Source organism: Bos taurus, chromosome 28 (assembly GCF_002263795.3).
Source record: "Bos taurus isolate L1 Dominette 01449 registration number 42190680 breed Hereford chromosome 28, ARS-UCD2.0, whole genome shotgun sequence".
NCBI lineage: Eukaryota > Metazoa > Chordata > Mammalia > Artiodactyla > Bovidae > Bos > Bos taurus.
In genome coordinates, this window is record NC_037355.1 from 24711464 (window position 1) to 24739324 (window position 27861).

A 27861-nucleotide genomic window follows, 5' to 3' on the forward strand; every position below is an offset into this window, starting at 1 on the left:
ATGCCGGAAACATCATGTGGAGAGACTATATATAGATTAAGGTGTTCAAGACTTCCCTGGTGGTCCAGTGGTTAAGACTCTGCGCTTGCAATGCAGGAGGTGCAGGTTCAATCTGCTGTTGGGGAACTAAGATCCCACGTGCCATGTGGCCAATAAAATAAAAAATAAATTTTAAAAAAGTAGTTAATTTTGAGGGACTTCCCTGGCAGTCCAGTGATTAGAATTCCATGCTTACACTGCAAGGAGCCCAGGTTCAGTTTCTGGTCATGGAATTGAAATCCTGGAAGCAGCGTGGCCAAAAAAAAAAAAAAAAAGTGTTTAAGGAAGCCTAACTGTTCCAGTTCTCAGTTGTTTTGGCGTTCCCAACTAAAGCTCCCAATGTATGTAAACAAACCTCCGCTGATCTCAGCCCTGCCTCTGAACCACTCTGACAGCACGTGGAGTAGAAACAAAGCTTCCTCATGATGTCCTGTGCAAATTCCTGACAGAATCTCTAAGCATAACCAGTGACTGTTCCATACCTCTAAATTTGGGGGTAACTTATTCTACAGGATAGTAACCAGAGGAACCCTCTAGGATATTCTTTGAAGTACAGTGAGGGCACTTGGTTTGTAATCACATCCTGGTTTTAAATCCAGATCTAATCATTATACTAGCTGAGTACACTTAAGCAAGTCAGTTTCTTTTCTGAGCATTTATTTTCTCATCTACAAAATATGGAAAATAATGACTGCCTTAATATATATCAAAACATCAGGGAAAATATTTCCATACCTGTGACAGATCATAATGAAGAAAGTGTTTTTGCAAACTGGTAACAAAATGCAATTGAAAGTGGGAAAAATATATGAATAGAGAATTCAGAGGAGAGAAAATACAAATGGCAAGTTAATGTCAAAAAGTAAATGCAAATTAAGTAATAATAAGCTATCACTTACCCGGTTAGCAAAATTCTGCTAGTGGGTTGCAGTGAAAAGGACACAGTGCCCTGGCAACATGAACAGCTACAGACTCTTTTGGAAAGCTATCTGACAATAGCTACTGAAATAAAAAATACACATATTTTTTAAATCAGAAATCCCTCTCTCTCAAACCTATTGTAAAGAAATAAAAGTACCAGGACACAGAAAATTAAATAAAGCTGCTCTCTGCAGGACAGCTTCTAATGGTAAAAAATCTGGAAATAAAGGTCTTCAGCAGGAGACTGAGGGGACTGAGTAAACGGTAAAACAGCTACACTTTGGAATAATGTTAGAAAGAATAAGCTAGAGGGGCTCCCTGGGGTCCAGTGGCTAAGACTCTGCATTCCCAATGCAGGGGGCCCAGGTTCAATCCCTGGTCAGGGAACTAAGATCCACAGGCCGCAACCAAGACCCACCACTGAAAAAAAAAAAAGGTAAGAAAAGAAAAGAAAGAACTTGCTTGAGAATGAGCTATAGTGTGGACCTTTATGGTATAGGCCTCTAGCCACTGCCTCTACAGTACTGCTTCCCTTGTTCAGGATCCAAACTCCCAGGAGATAGTTTCTGATTTGACTGAGCCCCAGTAGCATGCCTGCCCTCTGTGTACAGGGAGAGGTCACACCTGACCTCTTTGGCTTCCTTGGAGGAAGTTGGCCACCACCTCCTTGGCTACTCACAATGAGAATTTTCCAACTATGGCGCTAAGACAACGTTGAAGGTTGGTGTTTGGATGCTACATGGCAGTAGCAGTGTGTGCTCAGTCATGTCTGACTCTTTACATCCCTATAGAATGTAGCCTGCCAGGCTCCTCTGTCCATGAAATTCTCCAGGCAAGAATACTAGAGTGGGGTTGCCATTTCCTACTCCAGTGGATCTTCCTGACCTAGTGATTGAACCCACATCTCTTGCATCCTCCTCCACTGGCAGGCAGGTCCTTTACCAACTGTGCCACCTGGGAAGTCCTGGATGCTGCATAACTCCAATTAATCATAATAAAAAAAAGTCAGGAAGTGGCTTTCATTCATCTTGAGCCAAAAATTGAAAATGCTTTTCCCATTATTCATCTACCCTTCAGTTTACCTTGTGGATCAGCTGGTAAAGAATCCACCTGCAATGTGGGAGACCTGGGTTTGATCCCTGGGTTGGGAAGATCCCCTGGAGAAGGGAAAGGCTAGCCACTCCAGTATTCTGGCCTAGAGAATTCCATGGACTGTATAGTCCACGGGGTCACAAAGAATCGAACAGGACTGAGGGACTTTCACTTTCAGTTTACCACATGCCCTTTCAACTGGACAGTCTCATTCCTTTCTCTGCTCCAATAGTACAAGGCTGTGAATCCTCTTATTGTGATTGAATACACAGGTGTTCTTGATCTCCAAGAGGTCACAGTCTTGAACTCACCTGATGCTCTCTGATACAAAGGGCTGGTTTGTGGTTTTGACTTTCTCTGCTGTGAGTCACAGCCCATCAATCAAAGGCTTCTATTCAGCAAAGACCATCCTGCATATGTATAAAACAGAATATAGGGGCTTCCCTGGTGGCCCAGGGGTTAAGAATATGCCCTGCAATGCAGGGGACATCAGTTCGACCTCTGGTCCAGGGAGATCTCACACGCTGCAGAGCAACTAAGCCCAAGCACTTCAACTACTGAACCTGTGTGCCTAGAGCCTGTGCTCCACAAGAGAAGCCACCACAGTAAGAACCCCACACACTGCAATGAAATGTAGCCCCCACTCACCGCAACTAGAGAAAGCCAACAAAGATCCACCACAGTCAAAAAATAAAACAAATAAATAAAAAGAATATAGGATTGAACAACCTTTCCCTTTATTAGAATCTCACTAGAGTGCTATATGAGAAGGGCATGACAAGCCATTCCAGTATTCTTGCTTGGAGAATCCCACGGACAGAGGAGTCTAGCAGGCTATAGTCCATAGGATCAGACACAGCTGAAGTGACTTAGCACACATGCATGCAGAGTGCTTTATATTTTTTGATATAAGGATCAATTCCTGCTGAGAAAAATTACAATATTAATTTGCAGTGAATGATTAACATTGCCAAGCCAAATCCCTAATATTGCATAAAATAAAATTTGTTTTGTCTCCCCTAAAAGTCAGGGTTTCTTATTATTGCAGGTCTCAGCAGCTCAACTTGTTCTGCACATGGTTGCATGTTTAATTAGTGATACTTCTGTAAGTGTCTGCAATTAGCACCATGATGATTAATAAAATAACTCTTTTAAAGCTCCATTTAGCTAGCAGAACTGCATAATCAGGTATAATTAATTCATCATTAATAAATCATGGCTGATTAACTAATCTCTATATTACCAACACATTACTGAACAGCTCCCACCTGAGCACAGCTAATTTTTCTAGCTGAACAGAACTGGAAGCTATGAGGGAAAAAAACAACAACAACAACAGCCCCTCCAAAACTACACTAAGCAGCAAGTATATTGGTGTGGTCAGGGAGATTTTGAGATAATGCACATTTAGAAGTTATTGGGACTTTTCTGGCAGCCCAGTGGTTAGGATTCTGCACTTTTCACTGCCAAAGGCCTGGGTTAAATCCCTGGCTGGGGAGCTAAGACCCCAGTAAGCCACTAGGTGCAGCCAAAAAAAAAAAAAAAAAACCAATAGAGAATAAAAGTTATTGAGCTACAGAGGCAATTGTCACTTGAGAGGGAAGAAGACAATGGCTGAATACTAGGATATTGCAGAATACATGGGAGCAACAGCAAGGGGAATTCCCACCCCAAAAAGAACTTGGAAAGAGGCAGGATATTACCTTACTTTCTGTGTTTAATTTTATTACCACTCTATCACTCATTACCATGAATATTAGAGGTTCTCAAATGTAAATGTACACCTGGATTGCCCGGAGAGCTTGTTAAAAAATAGATTTCTGGTCTCCATCTCCAGAGCTTCTGATTCAGTGGGTCTGAGATAGGGCCTGAGAATTTGCTTTTCTAACAAGCTCCCAAGTAATGCAAATGCTACTTGTCTGGGAAACCATACCTGAAGAACCATAGTTCTCCCTTTCTCATACACTGGGGATGACTCACAATTGCTGTGATTCCTGTCTTTTCTATAGAAAAAGAAAAAAAAATTAAGACTAGTTTTCAAAAAAGAAAAAGAATAGTTTTCAATATTATTTATCTGTCCTTGTGTTTCTCTGTCCTTATGTCTTGTCTCTTCAACTAGATTGTTAGTTTAATAACTACTTTCCTTTGTATCTCCGCACCTATAGAATGTAACTACTTTCAAGATATAGAAACTCTAGACAAAACCTAGAGGCCATGTACATTCATTCATCTCTGAAGCTTTGCTCATGCCCATCTTTCAAAACCCTGTTTTTTAACACTCCCCTGACTACGCCATAGCACTCAGGGTCTGCATATGGCAGACCCTAATCACAGACCAGTACAAGTGCTCATTATCTTTTCATGAAAGGATGAGCCTGGTCTCCCCAGTTAGAGTCGCTTGAGAGTCCTACAAGCTCCCCGTCTAATCTCCTTTGCATCCTGTCCCCCAGCTCTCTACCCTGCCAATTTCTAGTCCAGTGTCTTACACACAGGAGACAGCAAATTGTTTTTTACCAACCACATCAGATTGCTAAGCAGCAAATCTGACCCACAGGGTGAGAATTCAGATACCAGCTGGGCACCTAATTTGCAGAATACATGGGAGTGACAGTAAGGGGGATTCCCACCCTGAAAAGAACTTGGAAAGAGGCAGGATATCACATTACTTTCCATGTTTAATTTTATTATCACTCTATCACTCATTATCACTCATTTAAAAAATTTCTGGGCGTTTTAGTTATTTAGCTACACGTCCTGATTTTTAGGTATTAAACGTAAGCATGTTCCAATAAAGGAAATAATTTTTTAGGTACATTAAAATTACTCCACCCTTAACATTCACACATAAACTGTTTTTACTTTTCTATCTTCATGATCCATTCTTGTCCATATAAATTCCTACTCTCCACAGACATAGCATAACATTGCTAACATTTAATAGTCCACTATAATTTTCTTTCTTAGTATTATACTATGAACTATTTTTCTATATTTCCACATAGCTATTGGGTCTTTTCGATGGCTGCAAAACAATCTATCAGGTATTCACATCTGAGTTTAAATGATTTAATCTTACTCTTCATAAATGTGTTCCTCATTCTGTGATTGGTGGTCATAATTAAAGGTGACAACATTATTCTTTGATATGGGTTACTTCGAATATGTTCACAGGTAGAACCAAAACTCCTTTAGTTAATTCATCAGGAAGCATTATTAAATCCCTTAATTTGTCTTCCTTGTTCTATTTCTCAGGTGAGGATTAAGTGGACTACAATGCAATCTTATTCAAAGCAGTCTCTTACATTTCTTTTTATGCAGAAAATACTCAGTAATTCAAGATTGCATCACTGCAGTGCAAGCAGTCTAGGCTGTCAGCGTGCCCTCTAAAACAAGAGCCGCGCCTCCCTTGATGTCAACTCGTCCATCAGAACGCAGGGAAATTGTCAGTTCTCCTCCCCGGTTGGAACACTGAAAGGCTGAAGAAAACATAAAACAAGTCACAAATCAAGATAATTTTCACCCCTTTAATTAATAAGACATAGTGAAAGACTGATTATTATAAGCTCTAGAATCCTCCCAGGTCAGTTTAAAGAATACATTCTTTCAAACAAATGAAAACAAAATAAATGAACAAACCAAACACATAGACACAGAGAACAGAGAGTGGTTACCAGAAGGGGAGGGGCAGGCTGATATGTGCGGGATCAAAACGCCTAAAGGAGATCAACTGCATGATGAAGGATGCTGCTGCTGCTGCTGCTAAGTCGCTTCAGTAGTGTCCAACTCTGTGCGACCCCATAGACGGCAGCCCACCAGGCTCCACCGCCCCTGGGATTCTCCAGGCAAGAACACTGGAGTGGGTTGCCATTTCCTTCTCCAATGCATGAAAGTGAAAAGTGAACGGGAAGTCGCTCAGTCGTGTCTGACTCTTAGTGACCCCATGGACTGAAGCCTACCAGGCTCCTCCATCCATGGGATTTTCCAGGCAAGAGTACTGGAGTGGGGTGCCATTGCCTTCTCCGTGGTAAAGGATAGAAAATAAAATTTTGATAGTGAGCACACTGTAGGATGTATAGAAGCAGAAATACAATATACATGAGAAACTTATTTAATGTAATAAATCAACACTGTCAATAAAAACCTATTAACTAATTTTTTAAACAATGTGTTCCTTCATCTGTTCATAATATTGCCTAGCCCACACCGTTCTCCTGAGGACTGAGGCCACAAACGCAATTTGATACACAAAGCACACAGCTCTACATCTTCCCTTCCTGAGCCACTTCCTCTATTACTTCCTGTAACGCCCCAGACACACCCTAACCGTAGCTTCCTCCCTGGCTCCATCTAGGTCTAGGAGTAAGCAAGCACAAGTGAAAAGATAGAGCCTAGGACTAAAAGGCTAAAAAGATAAAGAGGGGGTGCTCTTGGGCCCTTTAGAGAAGGCCCCGTCTTTCTCGAGGTCTGAAAAGGACAAAAGGAGTTCCCTACTCATTGTGGATAGCAATCAACCACACTTGTCAAGCAAACGTGAGGTACAGCCTCAGGCTTCTTGAGCTTAGGGAAGTAATTAGGCTCACAATGGAAAGAGAACAGCCACCCTGCTATCCCCAAATCAGGGTCACAGATGCTTAACCATCCCACTAAGTAAGAACTTCTGTCCACTAAGGTCAAAATTCTACTTCGATTGTGTAGCCTGTTCTGCATGTGGTACTAGCTGTGTAACCTCCACTGGCTACCATCTATTTTCTCTGTCCTGAGCAATGTATTAATCACTAGGAGACTTGGTTCCAAAGCAATTTGTTTTATTTAATCCCATAATGGGACCCTGGTAATCATCCAGTCTCAACTCATCACATTATAAAGAACCTTTCTGGGCCAAAATTACACACCTAGTTAACTTTATTCAGCAAATACTTACTTGGCACTTAACTGTATTAGAAGTGTGTCTATGCTTTGGGAGAAACAGAGGTGGAAAATGTTTGGGGTGGCGGATATTGAGCAGAAGATTCAGGGTGAAGGAATTCAAAACCTTTAGTTTTCATGTGGGTAATAGTTAACATTTTTGTTTGATAGTTAACAGTTTTATTACATCTTCAAGTGGATAGCATATATGAAAAGGAATACTAGCTTAAAGTTTAGCAATTTTTTTTAAAATTTGAAAAAGAACTGTCCTACCGTGCAAGTCTTTCTTCCCCAGTTGCTCAGACCAGTAGCTACTGAGCACAGTATGTGCAGACCCTTAAAAGAAGTGAAAAGTTATGTTACAACAATCCCAAAGAAAACAGGAGCAACTCTGCTACATTCATAAAGGATCAACTATCCAGTTCGAACCTTAGACAACTTACTCATTATGTTGGCCATGACTTCTGCAAAGTGGAATTATGAATGGGAATAGAAAGGAAGACATAGAATTTATGGATAAGCTCCTTCAAAAGACATATCTGCTGCATCTTACACTTTCTGAAGGCTGAATTAAACTGCAGGCTTTAATTCTTGTCTATCAATTCCTTGTCAGTCCCTGGTAGGAGAATTAAGGCTTTCACGTACATCTGTCTACATCTATCAAGGAAAAACATATCCTTCCTCCTAAGACGCACACGCAAAGAAGGGTGAGAACTCTGACAAAAGACCAAAATTTCCATGAAGACAACATTCCCAGTTTTTGGTGCCAAAAGAGCTTTGTTTTAGTGAGATATTTTTTCACAGGATTGTGCCCTAGGTGTAGATCAGAGAATAAATACTAAAATGAAGGAACAAACTGCTAAGTAATAACTGACAGGCAAGTATTTGGGAGAGGAAAGGATGGTTTGAAAAAGGTTTCTCCTTCAGAAAAATGTACTAAATACTATGGGACAGGGTGCCCAGGCATCCCAGTATGCCTGAGGCTGCCCTGGTTTCATCACTGAAGATCCCTACTCTGAGAAGTCCTTCAGTCTCAAGCAAACCAAGACTGTTGGCCATCACTGTCCAAAAATCTTTCCCACTCTAGAAAAGCATAATTCCAGGGGGGAAAAACATTCCCTCTGTGATAATTAAAATCTTTGGGAAGCAGCCATGCATGTGTAAATCCACTCATAACTTCTTATCCATCAGCTTCCTCCAAAAAGCATTCCCCGCCTTTTGCTGCTCAGCCCACTTTTATCAAGAAGGATGAAAGTAGGAAGCATCACATTCTTGCCAACTTTTTATTTCAACTCTCTGCTTCTGGCTTGTGGAAGATCCTGAATTCCTATGTTGCTGAACCCATTCCACTCACTTAGTGAGCAGGTGCGGCAAAGGAGGAGGGGAGGAAGAAAAACGCTATTCCTGTCCCTGTTTCCCACCTGCAGTCCAGGACTTGGTCCTTCAAAGACCAAATCTTGGTCAATGATCACACAGGCTGGCCACTGAAAAGCACAAAGGACTTTGGGAATATAGTGGACATTGGCCACTGGATTTTGCAACAGGTAGCTCTAGAAGTGTTGGCTCAAGGAGCCAGTTTTATCGTTAGTTGTTAAAATACCCAACAGCTATTGGCCACTTACCATGTGCCAGGCACTGTGCTCATTATGTTTTGTGTTTAACATGCATTGTGTTTACATAACCTATGAGGTATTATCCATATTTCATAGACAGGGAACAAAAGCTGTGAAAAGTTAAATCATTTACCCAAGGTCAACAGCTAGGAAGCTAGGACGCAAACCCAGCCTGTCTGATGCTAAAATTTAACCTTGCTATATATTGCCTCATTAACACTGTGTTTTTCACAAGAGACTTCAGTGAAGGGATGGGGAGGGGAGATAGGGAAACAAAGGCAGCTCAAAACCCAAACAACCCGAAAGCTCACTGTGGAGGGCACTTAAACAGCGGTTCTCCTCCTCCTCCACTGTTTAGCTTTCCTCAGGATTCAAGGCAAAAAGTACCTGTTACGGGGTCTTCAGCCACACCGTACCACGGAGCAAAATATCTGGAGTAAAAGTCAAATGCTTGAGTCTGCCCACCAGGCTCCCCCTTGAGGGTGAGAATGAGTCCTTTCACCTTCCCTGTGGTTTCCACTTGCAGCAAATTCTCTGTATTCACTGTCAGGCTCTCCAGAAATGACCTTGTTCATAAACAGGATGGATTAGGACAAACCCATTCCACAGACTACCCATTCCCCAGACTCCATAAAGCAGGCCAGGCTGCAGCTTGTCCAGTGGCTCAGCAGTAAGCGAGGAAGAGCAACTACAACCTTCCTGCCCAGGAACAGAACACTCTGGCAGTGTAGATCATGGTTCGACTGAACATGGCACAGCCAGATCAAGCCAGAGCTATGAATCTGGTGCCCTCCCCCACAGTACTGACAAAGTCAAAAACCTCATTTACCTGTTGTAAGTATCACTGAGCCGGACCAGGAGCTTTTTGGTATCTGGGGAATAGCGAACATCTTGAACCAATGTGTCACCAATGGCAGTCTATGGAGACAGACCAAAACTTCCTCAGAAGTGTGTCTTGGGTCAAGTCCTTGGAGAACAATCTCTCACAAACATCTGCTTTGTGCCAGGCACACCCAACATCTCCAGTCTCAAGAGTTTCAGGTCAGTTTTAGGATTCAAGGTATTTCTCAAAGAAGGCCAATTTCATGGTGTTCAGGAGCACTTGGACCTTAATAGGGGTTAAGTTTAGCCTCTGAGAGCCAAAGACAGGCCTTGTTCATATATGTTACTATGAGACTCGACACACAACTCCTTCAATTGGGTATTTTCCCCACAGATAAAAAGATTCAGGGAGGCCCAGAATCTCTCTCTCACATACACACACTTTGACCCAGGACTGAGGAGCCCTGGAGTCAAAGCTCTGAATCACTACTGTCTACTATCTGTAGAGGTGGGGCTTTATGCCTGCTTCTTAGAGGAATGGGATTCCCTGGTGGCTCAGACAGTAAAAGCATCTGCCTGTAACGCGGGAGACCCAGGTTCGATCCCCGGGTTGAGAAGATCCCTTGGAGAAGGAAATGGCAACCCACTCCAGTACTCTTGCCTGGAGAATCCCATGGATGGAGGAGCCTGGTGGGCTACAGTCCATGCGGTCGCTAAGAGTCAGACACGACTGAACGACCTCACTTTCACTTTTCACTTCCATGCATTGGAGAAGGAAATGGCAACCCACTCCAGTGTTCTTGCCTGGAGAATCCCAGGGACAGGGGAGCCTGGTGGGCTGCCGTCTATGGGGTCGCACAGAGTTGAACATGACTGAAGTGACTTAGCAGCAGCAGCAGCAGCAATCTTCTTTAGGGGCTTAGAAGCTCTAGGTTCCATGGCCAAGACTACTGAGGATAGTGCCTGGAAGGTCTGCCTCTGTGACCACTGCTGACCAATGTCCCCCCTCTAGATATGGTGACTCCTACAACCCAATCCCATCTGCTCTCCAGGCCTCCAAATCTCTCTGAAGGGTCATCCAACCCTTCTCTGCATGGATTCTTATGTCAATTTGAAAGTTTAATTCTCAACTGAGAATCTTATTGACAGTTTCTAGGAACAAAAATGACAATGCATGCCTGCTCAGTTGTATCCAACTCTGCGACCCCAAAGAATGTAGCCCGTCAGGCTCCTCTGTCCAGGGATTTCCCAGTCAAGAATATTGGAGTGGGTTGCCATTTCCTACTCCAGGGGGATCTTCCCAGCCCAGGAATTGAACCCTTATCTTCTGTGTCTCCTGCATTGGCAGGCAGATTCTTTACCACTGAGTCGCCTGGGAAGCCCAAAATGACAATACTCACGATAAATACTTTTCATCATTCCCATTTTACAAATGCTGACCCTGAGGCTTAGAGAGAGCAGGTTAAGTTCTTTCTATCATGAACAAGGTCTACCACTGTAAAGATTTTCTGTTTTTTTGCCAATATGCTTAAAGCAATTCATTTATGAATTTGGCTTGTCTCCCAAAACCGAAGCCATAGGTGAAGCTGAGTGTAAAAGTAGAATCCATGATACTTGCTTATATTCTTTGAAAACTTAAAGCAAAACACTAAAGAGATAACAAATGCTGTATTTGAAAATTCACTAAGAAATACCCATTACTACCTGTAACGGGCCATTTCCCAGAATAATTTTTTCTCATGGCACCCTTGGCCTGGTCCTGACCTGGGCCCTTCCTGCTCTAAAACCTAAGCACCTGGCTATCCAGGGCTGCTCTGGCCTTCTAGAATCTCCACAAGACAACTGTAGTGCCTACTGCCCTGGGTGACAGAATTAAATGAAATAATGCATTAAAATGCATGGTACTGCACAGAACAGACTCTCAAAAATATTCTTTATCATCATCATCATCCTTATCATAAAGCCCCATCCCCACACAGACCCTTTGAGGAGGCTGCTATATATATCTTGTCTTCTCTATTGCAGTACCCTTGCTTTTCTGCTCTCTTGCATCAAAGCACAGCCCCGTCATCTCAGCCTTATTCTCCACTGAAGAGATCAGGACACAGACTGCTGCCAGGCTGTTTCCATTCTTTTCTTTCACTCTCAGCCTGCCACATGGCACTCTCCCCTCCCCCATCTTTCCATGGGGGCTAATCAGATAATGAAGAGTTAGGGAAAACTGGTCAATCTTTTCACCAAATAGATTCAATATTAAAATTCAAACCTAAAAGGCACCATGCAGTATTCACCCAAGCTTAAACTAGAACACTTACATTGGTAGAAGGTCTATATTTGAGATCAAATACAACAAATCTTTGTTCAAACAATTACAGATGATCAAATCCCACGGCTCAAGTTTGACTCTTTCACGAACCTTTATCAGGTCCTCCACTTCGTGCAATTTCTAGATCAGGAAAAAAGACAAAATCATTGTAAAACAGGCACATTGTATACAGTGTGTGGCAATAATTTTAAAAAGCTGACCTGGGGATGGGCTGGATAAAGAGGCAGGTCCAGGACGATACCATCCTCTTCTTTTCTGGCCTTCAGTTCCCCACTCATAGTGACAAAGGTTAGAGTGCTATGCACATTTTCTGGCCGAAAAAAGAATTTTATTTTGTTAAATGTTTGAAAGGAATCAAGAAATAGAAAAATAAACTCTGTTATATGGTTGCATGTCTCTTTTGATCACTTTTAAAAGATTCTCAGGCAGTGTCATTCATTCCAGTAAAGCGGTCCCAGGTTTGGGTTACTGGGGTCTTAGTGGAGAAAACTCTCACTGGATTCTAACTTGAGAACCAAGAACATAACTGATTGGTCTTGACATCATGCTGTGCTCTTGAAAAAATTATTTAATCTCCTTAAACCTCAATTTCCTCATCAATAAAACAGGGTAGTAACTAAACTTATACTAATTTCATTTTACCAATAAAATGGTAAATAATTAAACACAGCTTATAGGGTTGCTATAATGTTTTTTAATGTAGATTTTTATATTTTATATACTCCTACAATAGAGTTTATAGAGTTATAAACTACTAGTTTAACTTATGCCAAAGGGATGACAAATAGAACATACAGGTTTTATACAACAGTCTGATATGAACAAATCAATTTTACCATAAACAAGCCAAACTATATATAAAATATTGATTTAAAGATTAGATCACAAACCCTGATACAATATCCCTTCATATTACTGATACAACTTGGGCCACTTATCTCAGAGGGGATAACATTTTTAGTGAAAACAAAGATTTATGACTTAACTCTTTTCCCTAGTATTTCTGTGAACATATCTCAAAGGTGAGGAAATGTCACATTGCTGATTAGCTTTCACAGAATAAAATTTATATTCTGAAATTCAAAGTTTTAGTCTTCTCATTACAACTGGTGTAAGACATAATTATTTACAAAGCATTTTCTCATCTAACCTCAGGCCTACCCTGTGCAAGACTATCAGGACTTTCTTTGTTGCTACTACTCTGCGGTTCAACTTCACATGGTGTTCAGTTCTGCTTTCTTGGACTTCCCTGGTGGTCCAGAGGTTAAGAGTCTGCCTGCCAGTGCAGGTGACGTGGGTTCAACCCCTGGTCCAGGAAGAACCCACATGTCACTGTAGGGCAACTAAGCCTGAGAGCGGCAACTACTGAAGCCCATGTGCTCTAGAGCCCGTGCTCCACAACAAGAAAAGCCCCCAAATGAGAAGCCTGTGCACTGCAACTAGAGAGGAGGTCCCGCTTACCACAGCTAGAGAAAGCCCACACACAGCAACGAAGACCCAGCACAGTCAAAAATAAGCTAAGTCATTCAAAAAAATTTTTAATTCTAAAAAATAATTAATTAATTAATTTAAAAAATTAAAAACTTAAAAAAAAATTTTTAATTCTGCTTTCTGGTACAAGGGACATGGTGGGTTGGGGAGCAGAAAAAATTCTTCTTTCTTTACTCCACTAACAATGCTAATCCTAAGAATACTGCCCCTAGTCCTCCCAGCATGCCAATGAGACTGCTTCCAGGGCAAACGTGGCCTATAAGACCTTCACTTATTACCCCCATCTAAGTAACTCCCAGTTACAGGAAACTAATCAAACTAATCACATGGACCACAGCCCTGTCTAACTCAATGAAATTATGAGCCATACCATGTAGGACCACCCAAGACAGATGGGTCACGGTGGAGAGTTCTGACAAAACATGGTCCTAGAGAAGGCAAAGGCAAACCACTTCAGTATTCTTGCCTTGAGAACCCCATGAACAGTATGAAAAGCCAAAAAGATAGGACACTGAAAGATGAACTCTCCAGGTTGGTAGGTGCCCAATATGCTACTGGAGAAGAGTGGAGAAATAACTCCAGAAAGAATGAAGAGACAGAGTCAAAGCGAAAACAATGACCAGTTGTGGATGTGACTGGTGATGGAAGTAAAGTCCAATGCTGCAAAGAACAAATACTGCATAGGAACCTGGAATGTTAGGTCCATGAATCAAGGTAAATTGGAAGTGGTCAAATAGGAGACAGCAAGCGTGAACATCAACATTTTAGGAATCGGTGAACTAAAAGGGACTGGATGAGGGAATTTAATTCAGATGACCATTATATCTACTACTGTGGACAAGAATCCCTTAGAAGAAAAGGAGTAGTCCTCACAGTCAACAAAAGAGTCTGAAATGCAGTACTTGGGTGCAATCTCAAAAATGACAGAATGATCTCTGTTCATTTCCAATGCAAACCATTCAATATCACAGTAATCCAAGTCTATGCTCCGACCAGTAATGCTAAAGAAGCTGAAGCTGAACAGTTCTATGAAGACCAACAAGACCTCCAGAACTAACACCCAAAAAAGATGTCCTTTTCATCATAGGGAACTGGAATGCAAAAGTAGGAAGTCAAGAGATACCTGGAGTAATAGGCAAATTTGGCTTTGGAGTACAAAATGAAACAGGGCAAAGACTAACAGAGCTTTGCCGAGAACACACTAGTCATAGCAAGCACCTCTTCAACAACACAAGAGAAGACTCTACATATGAAAGAAAGAAGTCGCTCAGTCGTGTCCAACTCTTTGTGACCCCATGGACTGTAGCCTATCAGGCTCCTCCGTTCATGGGATTTTCCAAGCAAGGGTGCTGGAGTGGGTTGCCATTTCCTTCTCCAGGGGATCTTCCTGACTGGGGGATCAAACCCGGGTCTCCGCATTGCAGGCAGACAATTTACCGTCTGAGCCACCAGGGAAGGCTTCCAAATCCTAAAAGATGATGCTGTGGAAGTGCTGCACTCAATATGCCAACAAATTTGGAAAACTCAGTGGTAGCCACAGGACTGGAAAAGGTCAGTTTTCATTCCAATCCCAAAGGATGGCAATGCCAAACAATGTTCAAATGACCACACAACTGCACACATCTCACACGCTAGCAAAGTAATGCTCAAACTTCTTCAAGCCAGGCTTCACCAGTACATGAACCATGAACTTCCAGATGTTTAAGCTGGATTTAGAAAAGTCAGAGGAACCAGAGATCAAATTGCCAACATCCACTGGATCATCAAAAAAGCAAGAGAGTTCCAGAAAAACATGTGCTTCTGCTTTATTGACTATGCCAAAGCTTTTGACTGTGTGGATCACAACAAAATGTGGAAAATTCTTTAAGAGATGGGAATACCAGACCACCTGACCTGCCTCCTGAGAAATCTGTATGCAGGTCAAGAAGCATCAGTTAGAACCAAACAAGGAACAACAGACTGGTTCCAAATTGGGAAGTCAAGGCTGTATATTGTCACCCTGCTTATTGAACTTATATGCAGAGTATATCAGGAGAAATGCCAGGCTGGATGAAGCACAAGCTGGAATCAAGATTGCTGGGAGAAATATCAATAACCTCAGATACACATATGACACCACTCTTATGGCAGAAAGCGAAGAAGGACTAAAGAGCTTCTTGATGAAAGTGAAAGAGGAGAGTGAAAAATTTGGCTTAAAACTCAACATTCAGAAAACGAAGATCATGGCATCCGGTCCCATCACTTCATTTCAAATAGATGGGGAAACAGTAGAAACAGTGACAAACTTTATTTTTTTTGGACTCCCAAATCACTGCAGATGGTGACTGCAGCTATGAAATTAAAAGACACTTGCTCCTTGGAAGAAAAGCTATGACCAACCTAGACAGCCTATTGAAAAGCAGAGAGATTACTTTGGCGACAAAGTCCATCTAGTCAAGGCTATGGTTTTTCCAGTAGTCATGTATGGCTGTGAGAGTAGGACTACAAAGAAAGCTGAGCACCGAAGAATTGATGCTTTTGAACTATGATGTTGGGGAAGACTCTTGAGAGTCCCTTGGGCAGCAAGGAGATCCAACCAGTCCATCCTAAAGGAAGTCAGTCCTGATTATTCATTGGAAGGACTGATGCTGAAGCCAAAGCTCCATTACTTTGGCCACCTGATGCAAAGAACTGACTCACTGGAAAAGACCCTGATGCTGGAAAAGATTGCAGGCGGGAGGAGAAGGGGACGACAGAGGATAAGATGGTTGGATGGCATCACCAACTCAATGGACTTGAGTTTGAGTATGCTCCAGGAGTTGGTGATGGACAGGGAAGCCTGGTGTGCTGCAGTCCATGGGGTCACAAATAGTCGGACACGACTAAGCGACTGAACTGAACTGAAGTAACTCCAAAAAGAACTTCTTTTTCAAATCCCCCACTCCCCCAGTTACCCCTCTGTCATATCATCCTGGTTACTTCCTTGTTTGACTTTCTGTTGTCTACACTTTTTCATGGCTGCTTCTGTCTCTACTTTGAGGACATTTCCAGGCATCTCCCCTCTGCCCTGTTCCCACAAAGCCCTGATCTTTATTACACCAAGTGTAGATGAGATGGGAACTGGTAGGATTAAAGTACTGCATCCTTTCTTCACAGGGTAAATGTATATAGTTTACCTCATGAATATTTAAAATTCAGGATAAAGAAGCTTCTATTGTGAAATGAATTTCAGTGTGCATGGGGACACATTTGGGGAAAAGTATGTCTTTTAGTTCCCCAGTATTATGTCATGTTAAATACCTATTCTGCCTTACAAGCCGTCCTCCTGTGTTGGTCACAGAGACCAGAGAGCTCCTATTTAAAAGAAAATGGTAGGACTTCCCTAGTGATACAGTGGATAAAAATCCACTTGCCAATGCAGGGGACATGCGTCCAATCCTTGGTCTGGGAGGGAGGATGTCATAGAGGAATTAAGACCGCATCCCACAACTGCTGGAGCCTGTGCTCCGAAACAAGAGAAGCTGCCACCAGGAGAAGCCCATGCACCACAACCAGAGTAGCCCCCGCGGGCCGCAACTAGAGAAAGCCCATGCACAGCAACAGAGACCCAGCGCAACCAAAAGTAAATAAATAAAATAAACTATAAACAAAAGAAAATGGCATTTCAGAGAACAGCAACTATGGCTATTCAACATGCCTGAAAAATCAAAGTGTTCTTGAAGGTTGCTGTTTTTGTTTCTACATAATAAATCACGTGAAATAAACTTTGAAGTCTTTATACCAGTCACTTTGGTTCACAGGAAAAAATGTACGAGAGTTTTTAAAAATATTTCTATTTACTAACTGATAAGTTCATAAAAGAAAATCATATTACTTATTTTGTGAAACAGCACAGCTGCAGAAGCCAGGGTAGCGTGGCCACAGAGAGGAACCTCATTCTGTGGTGTAAACCATCTTAATCCAAAGCAGGAACCTTCAGAGGGGAAAAACCAAAGAGAGACAAGATCATTTCCATACAAGGGGGTTGAAAGTTTTCATTTTCTAAACATTGCATTAGCGTAATTAATCACTGAAACGTGTTGTGAAAAGGAGGAGCAAAGTCTAGGCAAGACCTCTGTTGCTGCTGCTGCTGCTGCTAAGTCGTTTCAGTCGTGTCCGACTCTGTGTGACCCCATAGACGGCAGCCCACCAGGCTCCCCCATCCCTGGGATTCTCCAGGCAAGAACACTGGAGTGGGTTGTCATTTCCTTCTCCAATGCGTGAAAGTGAAGTCGTTCAGTCATGTCTGACTCTTAGCGACCGCATGGACTGCAGCCCACCAGGCTCCTCCATCCATGGGATTTTCCAGGCAAGAGTACTGGAGTGGGGTGCCATTGCCTTCTCCGAAGCAAGACTTCTAGGGCTCTGCAATGCTAGATCTGGATCTGAAACATTCAAATTCATCAGCATCTGCTCCCTTAGATGAACTGAAAATCAAATTAGAAGCTCCCCCACCTTCCTTATCTGCATGCAAAGAATAAATGGACATTTTTCTTAAATATTATTCCCCCACTGGAAAACCAGTTTCTGGTACCATTCAGGAATTGTTTTAAAAGAAAAGAAAAAAGTGTATTTACTTTGTGTAAAGTTGTCATTTGGGTGTAGCTTTCGGATAAAAGCCGTTTCAGAGAGGTTCATCTCCTTTGCAATTTTTTGATGCAAGTCTTCATCCAGTTTCTAAATTAGAAGCAAAAGGTTAGTGAGATTCCAGAAACACAAATCAGACTTCCTTGAACAGCAACTACCACTAGTAAGAAAAAAAAGTTTATTAATATCAAAAGTTATATACTTTAAAATTTTTTAATGTAAAAAAGAATTTTAAAAAGTCATATACTTTTATTTATTTATTTTTAAAGTCATATACTTTTAAAGTAAATAATCACGAAGAAATTTAAGGCACTTTTATAAAGATTGTTTTTCAGAAATCCATGCATGTAGCACCATGTGAAGAGCTGTGGAAGCTAGAGCAGATTCTGAAAAACCTACCGGCCTGGGCTATCCTTTGTCAGATTACTATCTAGTCTATCAGAGAGATCGTGCTCTCTTCTAAAAACAATTGTTACAAACAGAAACTCCACAGTCTGTCATTCTGTTGGATGAAGAGATGTTAGGTGCCCACTCTGAGCAGACTGGACCACCCTGACCTCATTTATGCATGTTACACTCCCTTTAATGAGTCAGGCTCAAGTCAGAGATCACCTCCTCCAGGAAGCCTTCCAGACTGCTGTCTCCTTCCCAGTCCTTACACCACCTGAAATTATCTACTATGCCCCTTTACTGGCTGTACCCCCAACCTCTGACTCAGAGTTCTATGAGAGCACCACTGTGCTACTTTGCTTTGTCCTGGTTTAGAGCAATGCTTGTATTTATCCTGGTATGGTAGGAGCTCAATAAACATTTGCTGAGAGAATTCAGTATTCATTTAATTTGCATTTTTAAAACACTCAACATAGATACTTTTATCCACTTACAGATAAAAAAAATTAAACACAAAAAGTTTGTGTAATATCCTAACAAATATACATGCATATACACATACACACATTCCTCTTAACTCAAGGAAAAAAATGGGTTGAAGCATATATTTTCTTTTTGAGAATGAAAATCAATTTTTTTAATCAACAAGATGCTCACTACTTATATTCTGAATTCTAAAGAAATCTCAAGATATTAATTATATTCCAATGAAAACTAATTATAAAAAGAGAAATCTCAAGATAAGATAAATGCATTTTTGCCTTTGCCAAACTTATTGTTCTTGAGCTTCTGAAACCCAGAAATAAGAATTGAAACTTTATTCTAATAAGTTCAGAATTTACTTATCTGAGTTACGTCAAGTTAAACATCCTTGTCTTTTAGTTGACTCGAACTCTTTTTCCGTGTACTCATACAACATTACAAAGATGTTTACCTATTGAAGTTTGTGTATTGAGAAAAGGCATATAAGACACAAAACAGCAGTTACGAAAAATTAGTCATAACTTCTTAACTATCAGCTGATGTAAAAATCCTCACAGGAGACTTACTAAGCTTTTCTTCTTCTTCTTCTTTTTTTAATCATAATACAGCCTTTTGCTTTTATTTTGTATATTTACACAGTATGTTCCATCTCTACAGTGTCAGTTCAGTTCATTCACTCATTTGTGTCCGACTCTTTGCAACCCCATGGACTGCAGCACGACAGGCTTCCCTGTGCATCACCAACTCCCAGAACATACTGAAACTCATGTCCATTATGTCAGTGATGCCTTCCAACCATCTCATCCTCTGTCTTCCCCTTCTTCTCCTGCCTTCAATCTTTCCCAGAAGCAGGGTCTTTTCCAAAGAGTCAGTTCTTTGCATCAGGTGGCCAAAGTATTGGAGTTTCAGCTTCAACATCGGTCCTTGCAATGAATATTCAGGACTGATTTCCTTTATGATTGACTGGTTGGTCTTCTTGTTGTCCAAGGGACTCTCAAGAGTCTTTTCCAACACCAAAGCTCAAAACATCAATTGTTCGGCGACCATCTTTCTTTATAGTCCAACTTTCACATCTATACATGACTACTGGGAAAACCATAGCTTTGACTAGATGGACCTTTGTTGGCAAAGTAATGTCTCTGCTTTTTAATATGCTATCTAGGTTGGTCATAGCTTTTATTCCAGGGCTGCTGCTGCTGCTGCTAAGTTGCTTCAGTCGTGTCCGACTCCGTGCGACCCCATAGACGGAAGCCTACCAGGCTTCTCCATCCATGGGATTCTCCAGGCAAGAACACTGGAGTGGGTTGCCATTTCCTTCTCCATAAGCTTTTCTTAAAAGAGCACTGTATTCAGAATCTGTAGAAACTCTGTAGCTCTACAGAAAGAGAAATCACTTAAGAAATTGATACTTATTTTCTGAAAACCCAAACAGAACACAATGAGTTTTTGTTTGTTTTTTACTTACCATTTTTCTTTCAAAAGATTTAATCCAATAATGCATATAAAGCACTCATCAGAGTGCCCAACACATAATTAAGTACTTGAAAATGTTACCTTTTTACTTTGAGTGGCTCAAAGTCAGTGCTTTAACTTGACATACTGTACTACCTCCCCATAACAAAGAAACTATTATTATCCCTTCAACATGCTACAGGCAGAAAAACCAATTTCTATCAGATAAAATGGACTCCTGCAACATTTCTGAGGAAAAGGAGCCATCAATCAATTACCCATGCTGCGCTGAGCCAGCAGCATCAGCACCACTTTCAAGGGAATTTGTCAGAAATGTAGAGTCTCAAGCCCCACCCCAGACCTTCTGAATCAGAATCTCCACCTTAAACAGAAACCAGATGATCTGTGTGCACATTAACGATTGGGGAGCCCTGATGTATAAGAGCTGGCCCTGGGTTCAAGAGCCTTAACCTGTCAGCTGAGGAGTCAAGACAGATACAGAAAGCAGCAGTAGGCCACACCAAAGAGTATGTAACTGAGATATATGGATTTTAACATTAAGTTCCCTAGGACTTTAAAGGTGAGGACTTGAGCCGGACCTAGCAAAAGGTAGGATTTGGGTGAGCTGGACAGGAAAAACTGGGCAAAAGTTTTGAATTAGAGATGCTTCTTGGGCAAGTCACTTGACTGCACTTTGCTCTCCTCCCGTTATATCTTTGATTCTCTAGGATTCTGCAAGTTGAAGTAAGGAGAATTAGGATGGTAGGAATGAAGTGGAATGAGCACATGTCACACCTGTGGACACCTGTGGGGCTAGGGAGTGAGAAGTCCTACCTGAGTAGAGGAGATTGAGTGCTGCTGGGGCCAACAAGACAATGTTCAGAAGTGAGCTCAAGTTGCTTTTCCATGGTTTGTAGAATGTTCTCCATGGAAACTGGCCTACCTGCCCATGCATATAACACCTTAATGAAACTGGGAGCCATTTAATTTCCTAGGGCTGAGTCTGCAATCATCAGCTTCAAAGGTAACTGAAGGGCTGATGAAGAAAAACATGGATTTGTCTCCTTGACTGCAGGAACCTGAGTGCTTGCCAGTCCTTCCTCTATCTGATTTGGCCAAACTTCCTATCCTTGTCCTTCCTTTCTTTGCCTATTGCTTCCCTCGACCTTTAGGACCAGAGTTTCTAAAAGTATTAAAGAGTTTCACCTTTTAGCTAAGATTACCATCTTTTGGTAGTAGATTCCTTTGCAAATGGGCTTTTTTGCACACCAGTTAAAACACACACTCCACTGACCATCAGCTCTCTAATCCTCTCTGGTTTGGTATATTTCACCAGCTACAATTTGAATTTCTGTCCCAGGACACTGAAAATACATCTGCTATTTGCCAGAGGTGCCAGAGACAATAAAAAGTTTGATAGTCGCAGCCCTCAGTATGCACCACCAAGTGGCTGAATTTCTACACTGGAACCAAAGAGCAAAATAATGGTGAATCATGAGAAGATTAACATTGCTTCAACTTAGAGAGCTTTAGGGGAAAAAAAAAGAATGAGACTACATTCATTAACAATACTGAAGTTTTGTATTGGAACCAAAAATATAAAATGTTTCCATTTTACACTATAAGCTTATTTTCAAATGTAACACACAATAGTTACAAGCTGAACCAATAACTGTTAATTCTCTTGCTTTAATATCCATTTCTCTTTGCCAATCTCACAAGAGTCAAGTTTCCAGCAGTAAAAAGAGAGCCATGTTTGTTTTTCTGAGTTGCAATGCACTGTGTTGGGACACTGATGTTCTATCAACCATACAGCTCGCAAAAGATTAATAATTAGAAAATCACAGTAAAGTTTTAAAATACTCCCACCTTGTGGCAGTTTAGAAATATGACAGCCTAAACAGGACAGTCTCGCTCTCTGTCTGTTCATTTGTCCCTCTGCTTTCTTTCTAGCAAAGGAAAAGCACTTGGATGTAGAAAGTTCTAAATCATTCAGGAAGAAACAGGAGATTCCTTCTGAGACACTGGGTTTCTGATTGCAAAGTTATATCCACACAATGCAGCACTCAAGCTGCAAGTCATCTTCAGTTGTTCCTAAATACTTTGGTCACCTGATGTGAAGAGCTAGACTTGTTGGAAAAGACCCTGACGCTGGGAAAGACTGAGGGCAGGAGGAGAAGGAGATGACAGAGGACGAGATGGTTAGATAGCATCATCGACTCAATGGAGATGAGTTTGAGCAAGCTCTGGGAGAGACTGAAGGACAGAGAAGCCTGGCATGCTGCAGTTCATGGGGATGCAGAGTCAGATATAACTTAGCGACTGAACAACAATGGATCTTATATGCCTTGTCTCTCCAGCTCCATCATAGAACCTAAAGCACATACTTGCATTGCATGCCCTGCCCATTCCACACCATGAGTGAAAACAAAAGATCCATGATCGTTGGCCAAGACTTCCCCAGTGGCGCAGTGGACAAGAATTCACCTGCCAATGCCCGGAACACAGGTTCGATCTCTGGTCCAGAAAGATTCTACACGCCACAGAGCAAGTAAACGACAACAACTGAAGCCCTTGTACCTAGAGCCTGTGCTCTGCAACAAGAGAAGCCACCTCAATGAAAAGCCCAGGTTCCATAACTAGAGAGTAGCCAGCCCCAGCTCGCTACGACTAGAGAAAGTCTGCTTACAGCAATAAAGGCACAAATAATAAAATAAACTAAGAAAATCAATAAATAAATACCTGTTGGCTTCTTCTACTAGAACCCCTAGAAGAAGATTCTGCATAATACAATTGATTATACTATCTCCACTTTCACTCAACAGATATTTAGTGTCTCCCGTGTGCCAGGCCCTGGATGTTGGAACAAGTCAGAATAGATTAAGATCTCATAGAATGTCCGGAAGTGAGGAAGACAGGCGTTGAGTGAATTATAAGGCTGATGCATGTTACCAACTGGGAAGGGGCACTGTGGGAGAGTATCTAGTAGTGAATATTCCAGTAGTGAGTGCGTGTGCAAGCTCAGTCGTGTCTCACTCTTTGTGACCCCATGGACTGTAGCCTGCCAGGTTCTTCTGACCATAGAATTTTCCAGGCGAGAACACTAGAGTGGGTTGCCATTTCCTCCTCCAGAAGATCTTCCTGACCCAGGGATCAAACCTGCGTCTCTTGCGTCTTCTGCATTGGCAGGCAGATTCTTTACCACTGTGCCACCTGGGAAGCACCAGTAGTGAATATAGTGGGTTAAAGGCATGGACCCTGCAGTCAGGCAGACGTGGGGTGGGATTCTGAAGTCAGCCACTTAGATAAACTGCTTAACCTTTCTCTGCCTCTGTCTTCTCATCTGTAAAACGGGGATTAATAATAAAACCTACTCATAAAGTGGTTGTGAGGGTGAAATGAAATATGAAAACCAATATGAAAACCAATTAACACAGTATGTGTCTGGCTGAACGTGCCTGAAATCACTGCCCCCAGCTAAGAGTTTTGTTCCAAAAGTCAGTTAGGGTACTTGGGAAGCAGAGATTACCACACTAGCATTTCCTCTTCCTTTGCATTGCTCTCTTCCTTCAAATATTTGGCAAAGAAAAATGCTTCAGTGTCCTGGAAGAATCTTCTCTGCACTCTGCATCCTTCTTCTGAGCAAGGTTGCAACTCTCTAGAAACCCCAGGAGTCTCTGACCTAGACTGGTCACACTGAGTCAGTAATCCTCTCTAAGAAAGGATGCCAAGTGTGGAAATGGCCACTGCATGTGAGTTAAAGCATGGATTGAACTCAGGATTGCTTACACCTTTTTTCATTTAAATACATAACCTACCAAGCTATAAAAGTGGCTTTTGGTTATACCTAACTTTACCCAGGAAAACCAGAAAAGCAAGTAATTTAGGAACTAAAACTAAGCTTTCCTACTTAAAAGTGTGAAGCCAATCCTCCTTGCTGTCATTGGAAATGATTATTAGTGTTTAAAAGAATAAAAATGCACACATCTATGAGCATCCCATTTGATCCTAGCAGTGTCCCTCTCATGGTAGATAGCCAGGAAATGCCAGCTGAAATGGAATAAATGTATACACTGGGCCTTGAAGTTGTTTTTATGGATAATTTAAACAGGAAAACTCCAGAATAAACCTTCTTTAGACAAGGTATCTTTTGAAACAATGGTTCTCAACTGGGGGCAATTTTTGATTGTCATGGCTCAGGGAGTAGGGGAAGACTACTGTCATTTAGTGGGTCAAAGCCCAGGACCTGAAAAACATTTTATAACAGGCATGACACCTCACACAATAAAGAACTTCCCAGTCCAAAAGGTTAATTACACATTTGAGAAGCTCTGCCCTAACAGCGCACACACACACACACACACACACACACACACACACACACAATCTTAAGGTTTTGTTAGAATATGAGGGAGAATAAATATGGGCTCCTTACTTTTGTTGGTATGTTATTTTCACTAACTAGTAAAGCAGGTTTACAGGACAATAAACCACCTCTTATCACTACCACAGCCCGATAACCTATTCGAATAGCTGATCAGGAATTCCTATAGCTTTTAACACAGCTGTCATTATAATGTATCTATTTCATTTTTAAAAATATTGTTTTTATACACTTTCTATGTCTAAGTGAAAACTCACTCCAGTATTCTTGCCTGTAGAATCCCATGGACAGAGGAGCCTGGAAGGCTATAGTTCATGGGGTCGCAAAGAGTCAGACATGACTGAGCCACTAACACTTTCACTTCACTTTCACAGTGTTCCTCAAGTGAAGATTTGAAAAATAGACTTATCTAGAAGGGCCATGACAAAACACTTGAGAATATTGTAGAAGTTCTGGGAATGTTGTTACCCAGAAAGTTTTCCTTTTCTTCCAGCAGTCTCTTATCAAGTATTTTAAAAGTTCAAAGTACAATTATCTAGTCTTTAGTCTGTCTACCAAGTTTTTCATAGTATCATCTCAGTCAAATTTTAAGTAATTTTAAACAAAACAAAATGAAAAAGAATGTTCCTTTGAAACCCTGAACTTAAAATCTGAAGTATTTTCTCACCCATAAAAATGCAAGTTGCTCCATGCTCTGGTCCCCAGGGAACCTAGTACCTGGTCTTTCGGCCTCTGTGGTGACTATGGGAAAATGATCAGGTTTATGCGTCTATTTCCCCTGCTAGAATCTAAGCACCTCAAGGACAGGCAAACTTATTGGTCTCGGTACCTCCCGTCCCTACCCTAGAGCCTGGCCCACAGCAGGTGTCAACAAACATTTGTAGAATACATAACGACAGGCTACATGCCTACTGAGTTGTGGTCAGCATTATAAGGCTTAGTCCTTATCTGTCTCTGATATTTCCTGAGTTCACTTGTGTTCTTTCTAGGTGCTTCAAGTGCCCGCTGTCTCTAGCTGTGGGTAAAAAAATTCAAAGGGCGGAACAACACTTTCTCCTTTCATTTCATTTTAATGTTTATTGATTATGCACTAGAGAAAGTGCTAAGTTAACCTTCAGGAAAGGAGATCCTCAAGTCTACAGAATAGAAAACTAGCAAACCAATCTTTAAATACCTATTCAGTTGTCCTGGACCAGGTATTAAACCAGCCTCATCTCACAGGTCTAAGGCACAGAAATGAACTGAGAGACGCTAGAGAGCATCCCTGATCGCAGACTTCCTTTTCTTCCTTTCATACTGAAGCATATTGCTTTGAACTATGCTAAGCTTTTTGTTTAAATTTATATTTCCTAGTTTTTCCAAATATATAAATAACATGCAAAATATATTTTAATAGTGAAAGAGAGAGAGAAATCCTAAGTCTGGAGTTTAGTGAATGTACTAGAGGTGAGAAGGAATACATTGAGGAATAATATTAATTCCTGGTAAAAATTGAGTGCATAAATCACTTAAAACTTTTTTCAAAACTCTTCTAGAATATTACATGGGAATATGGGATAAATACACTAAGGCTTTTTTTTTTTTACACTAAGACTTTTGACAAGTAGATTTAGTCAATTCCACAAGCCCTTGATGTGAAGCTGTGTGTGTCATATTGCTTCTAAAGGAAGTTCAGGATTTAGAATCCGGCTGTTAGCCCTTCTCTCACTATTACTCCGAAGTTCTTATGTTACTTGATAAAGTCTATTAATGTTATTACTTTCTGCACTGTGTGGTTGGAAAATGCCAGCCACAGGGCTGCATAATGAATGCATTGTTAAGGTAAGATGGGGACTTTGATTACCATATTGCTGCTTTATTTGAGGGAGAAAATAAAATATGTCAGGACTCTATTAACAACATTCACCGGTCTCAGTAAAACCGCAGCTATTCTCCATGTTGATTTACACTAGAGTCACCTGGGAAGCTTTAAAAACCAGTGCTGCTTGGGTCTCACCCTCCAGAGATTCTGTTGTGACTGGTCAGGCACAGGAATTTTTAAACCACCTCAGGTGATTTTAATCTGCAACCAGCTTGATGTTTACTGCCCTGGAAGGCCCCAACTTAATAAGACTTACTCAAGATCATCAACTGCTCACTGCATAGTTGACATAATTCTCAGACACTCTACTCTAACACTAACTGCTCTGAGTGGAAGGGTACATTGACTTGTTTCCTACTACCCAGGTAACAACACAAAGCAGCTAAGGTCAAGGAATATTTAACTATTCTGTTAATACTTATCTAACCAGAGAGCCTTTTTCCCCCCCTCATTGCACCATGTAGCATGTGGAACTCCCCCAACTAGTGACTGAACCCATGTCCCCTACAGTGAAAGCTGGAGTCTTAATCACTGGACCACCAGGGAAGTCCTCAAAGAGCCATTTTTAAATTGAGATTTTCAGTAAACTGAGTTCTCACTATGTTAGAGCTTAATTCCTTTCTATCTTCCTACTAAATTACTTAATTCCTTGCAAAATGTCTCATCTTTTTGGTCCAGAAAAGAATTTCTAATTGTCTGAACTATAGGTAAGGTTAAAAATACACAACTAGAATCTTTTATGCTAAATGTAGTATCAGCCATATTCAGTCACATAAAACTCATCTAATTTCATTGTCTTCCACATTTGGTGCTAACTAAATGAAAATCCAGTGGCTACAATGGATGAGCTTTCTTTTTTTTTTTTGGTCTAGGGATAGAATCTGTGCCCCCTGCGGTGGAAGTCTTAACCAGTAAACCACCAGGGAAGTGCCACCTACTCCTGTTTTTGGTATTTTTTTTTAATTGGCTCTAGTTCTTCTTTACATAAATCTTAATTTTCTAGACATGCCCATCCATCTAGATATAAGCAGTCTTATCATATAATTTGGTTAAAATCAACTTGCAGACATGAACATTGTTGATACCATTTGACAGAGAACACAACCCAGGAAGGTAAGCGAACAAGTGGGTCTGATTTTTTTCTTTTCTTTTTTTTTTTTTAAGAAAAACTTGGTTCTACAAGCATCTAGGATTTCAGGCACTGTACTTCAAAGCAAAATACTACTTACATTTTCTAGGAGGCAAACAGCAGCCGGATTCCCACGAAATGCTTTTGTTGTGAATGCATCTGCTATGAAAATAGGGAGCTTCATTTTCTTTGTAAGCTGTTTCTGCAAACTCTCAAAACTGTTTGTAGACTGCTTTCCCTTTTATTGCTGCAAAAAAATCAAAAAGTTAATGTTTTACTTGATGCAAAGAAACAACTAACATTTCCAAGTACAAAGTCAATTCTAATACACCTGCATTTAAAGATAAG

The 27861-nt window shown here is 41.1% G+C and overlaps 1 protein-coding gene across 2 annotated transcripts; it reads right to left on the reverse strand.

The window, feature by feature from the left end:
* Window positions 1–4714: 4714 nt before the first annotated feature.
* Window positions 4715–27727, reverse strand: PBLD (phenazine biosynthesis like protein domain containing). Of its 2 annotated transcripts, NM_001045886.2 has the most exon segments (9): window positions 4715–5528; window positions 7231–7293; window positions 8958–9136; window positions 9400–9488; window positions 11809–11838; window positions 11919–12028; window positions 17063–17161; window positions 17805–17904; window positions 27614–27727. In NM_001045886.2, coding segments are annotated over 9 exon segments (867 nt in total). In that variant the 5' UTR covers window positions 27698–27727; the 3' UTR covers window positions 4715–5415.
* Between the last annotated feature and the right edge of the window lie 134 nt (window positions 27728–27861).

Bases quoted from the DNA above. Each gene is read 5' to 3' on its own strand.
- PBLD (XM_059882454.1), bottom strand. From the start codon at position 27,697: ATGAAGCTCCCTATTTTCATAGCAGATGCATTCACAACAAAAGCATTT. The intron at 11,839-11,918 runs GTCAGCTTTTTA...TTCCTGATCTAG, and splicing joins TTTATCCAGCCCATCCCCAG to AAATTGCACGAAGTGGAGGA. The intron at 9,489-11,808 runs GTTCGTGAAAGA...CTGTCTCCATAG, and splicing joins AAGTGGAGGACCTGATAAAG to ACTGCCATTGGTGACACATT.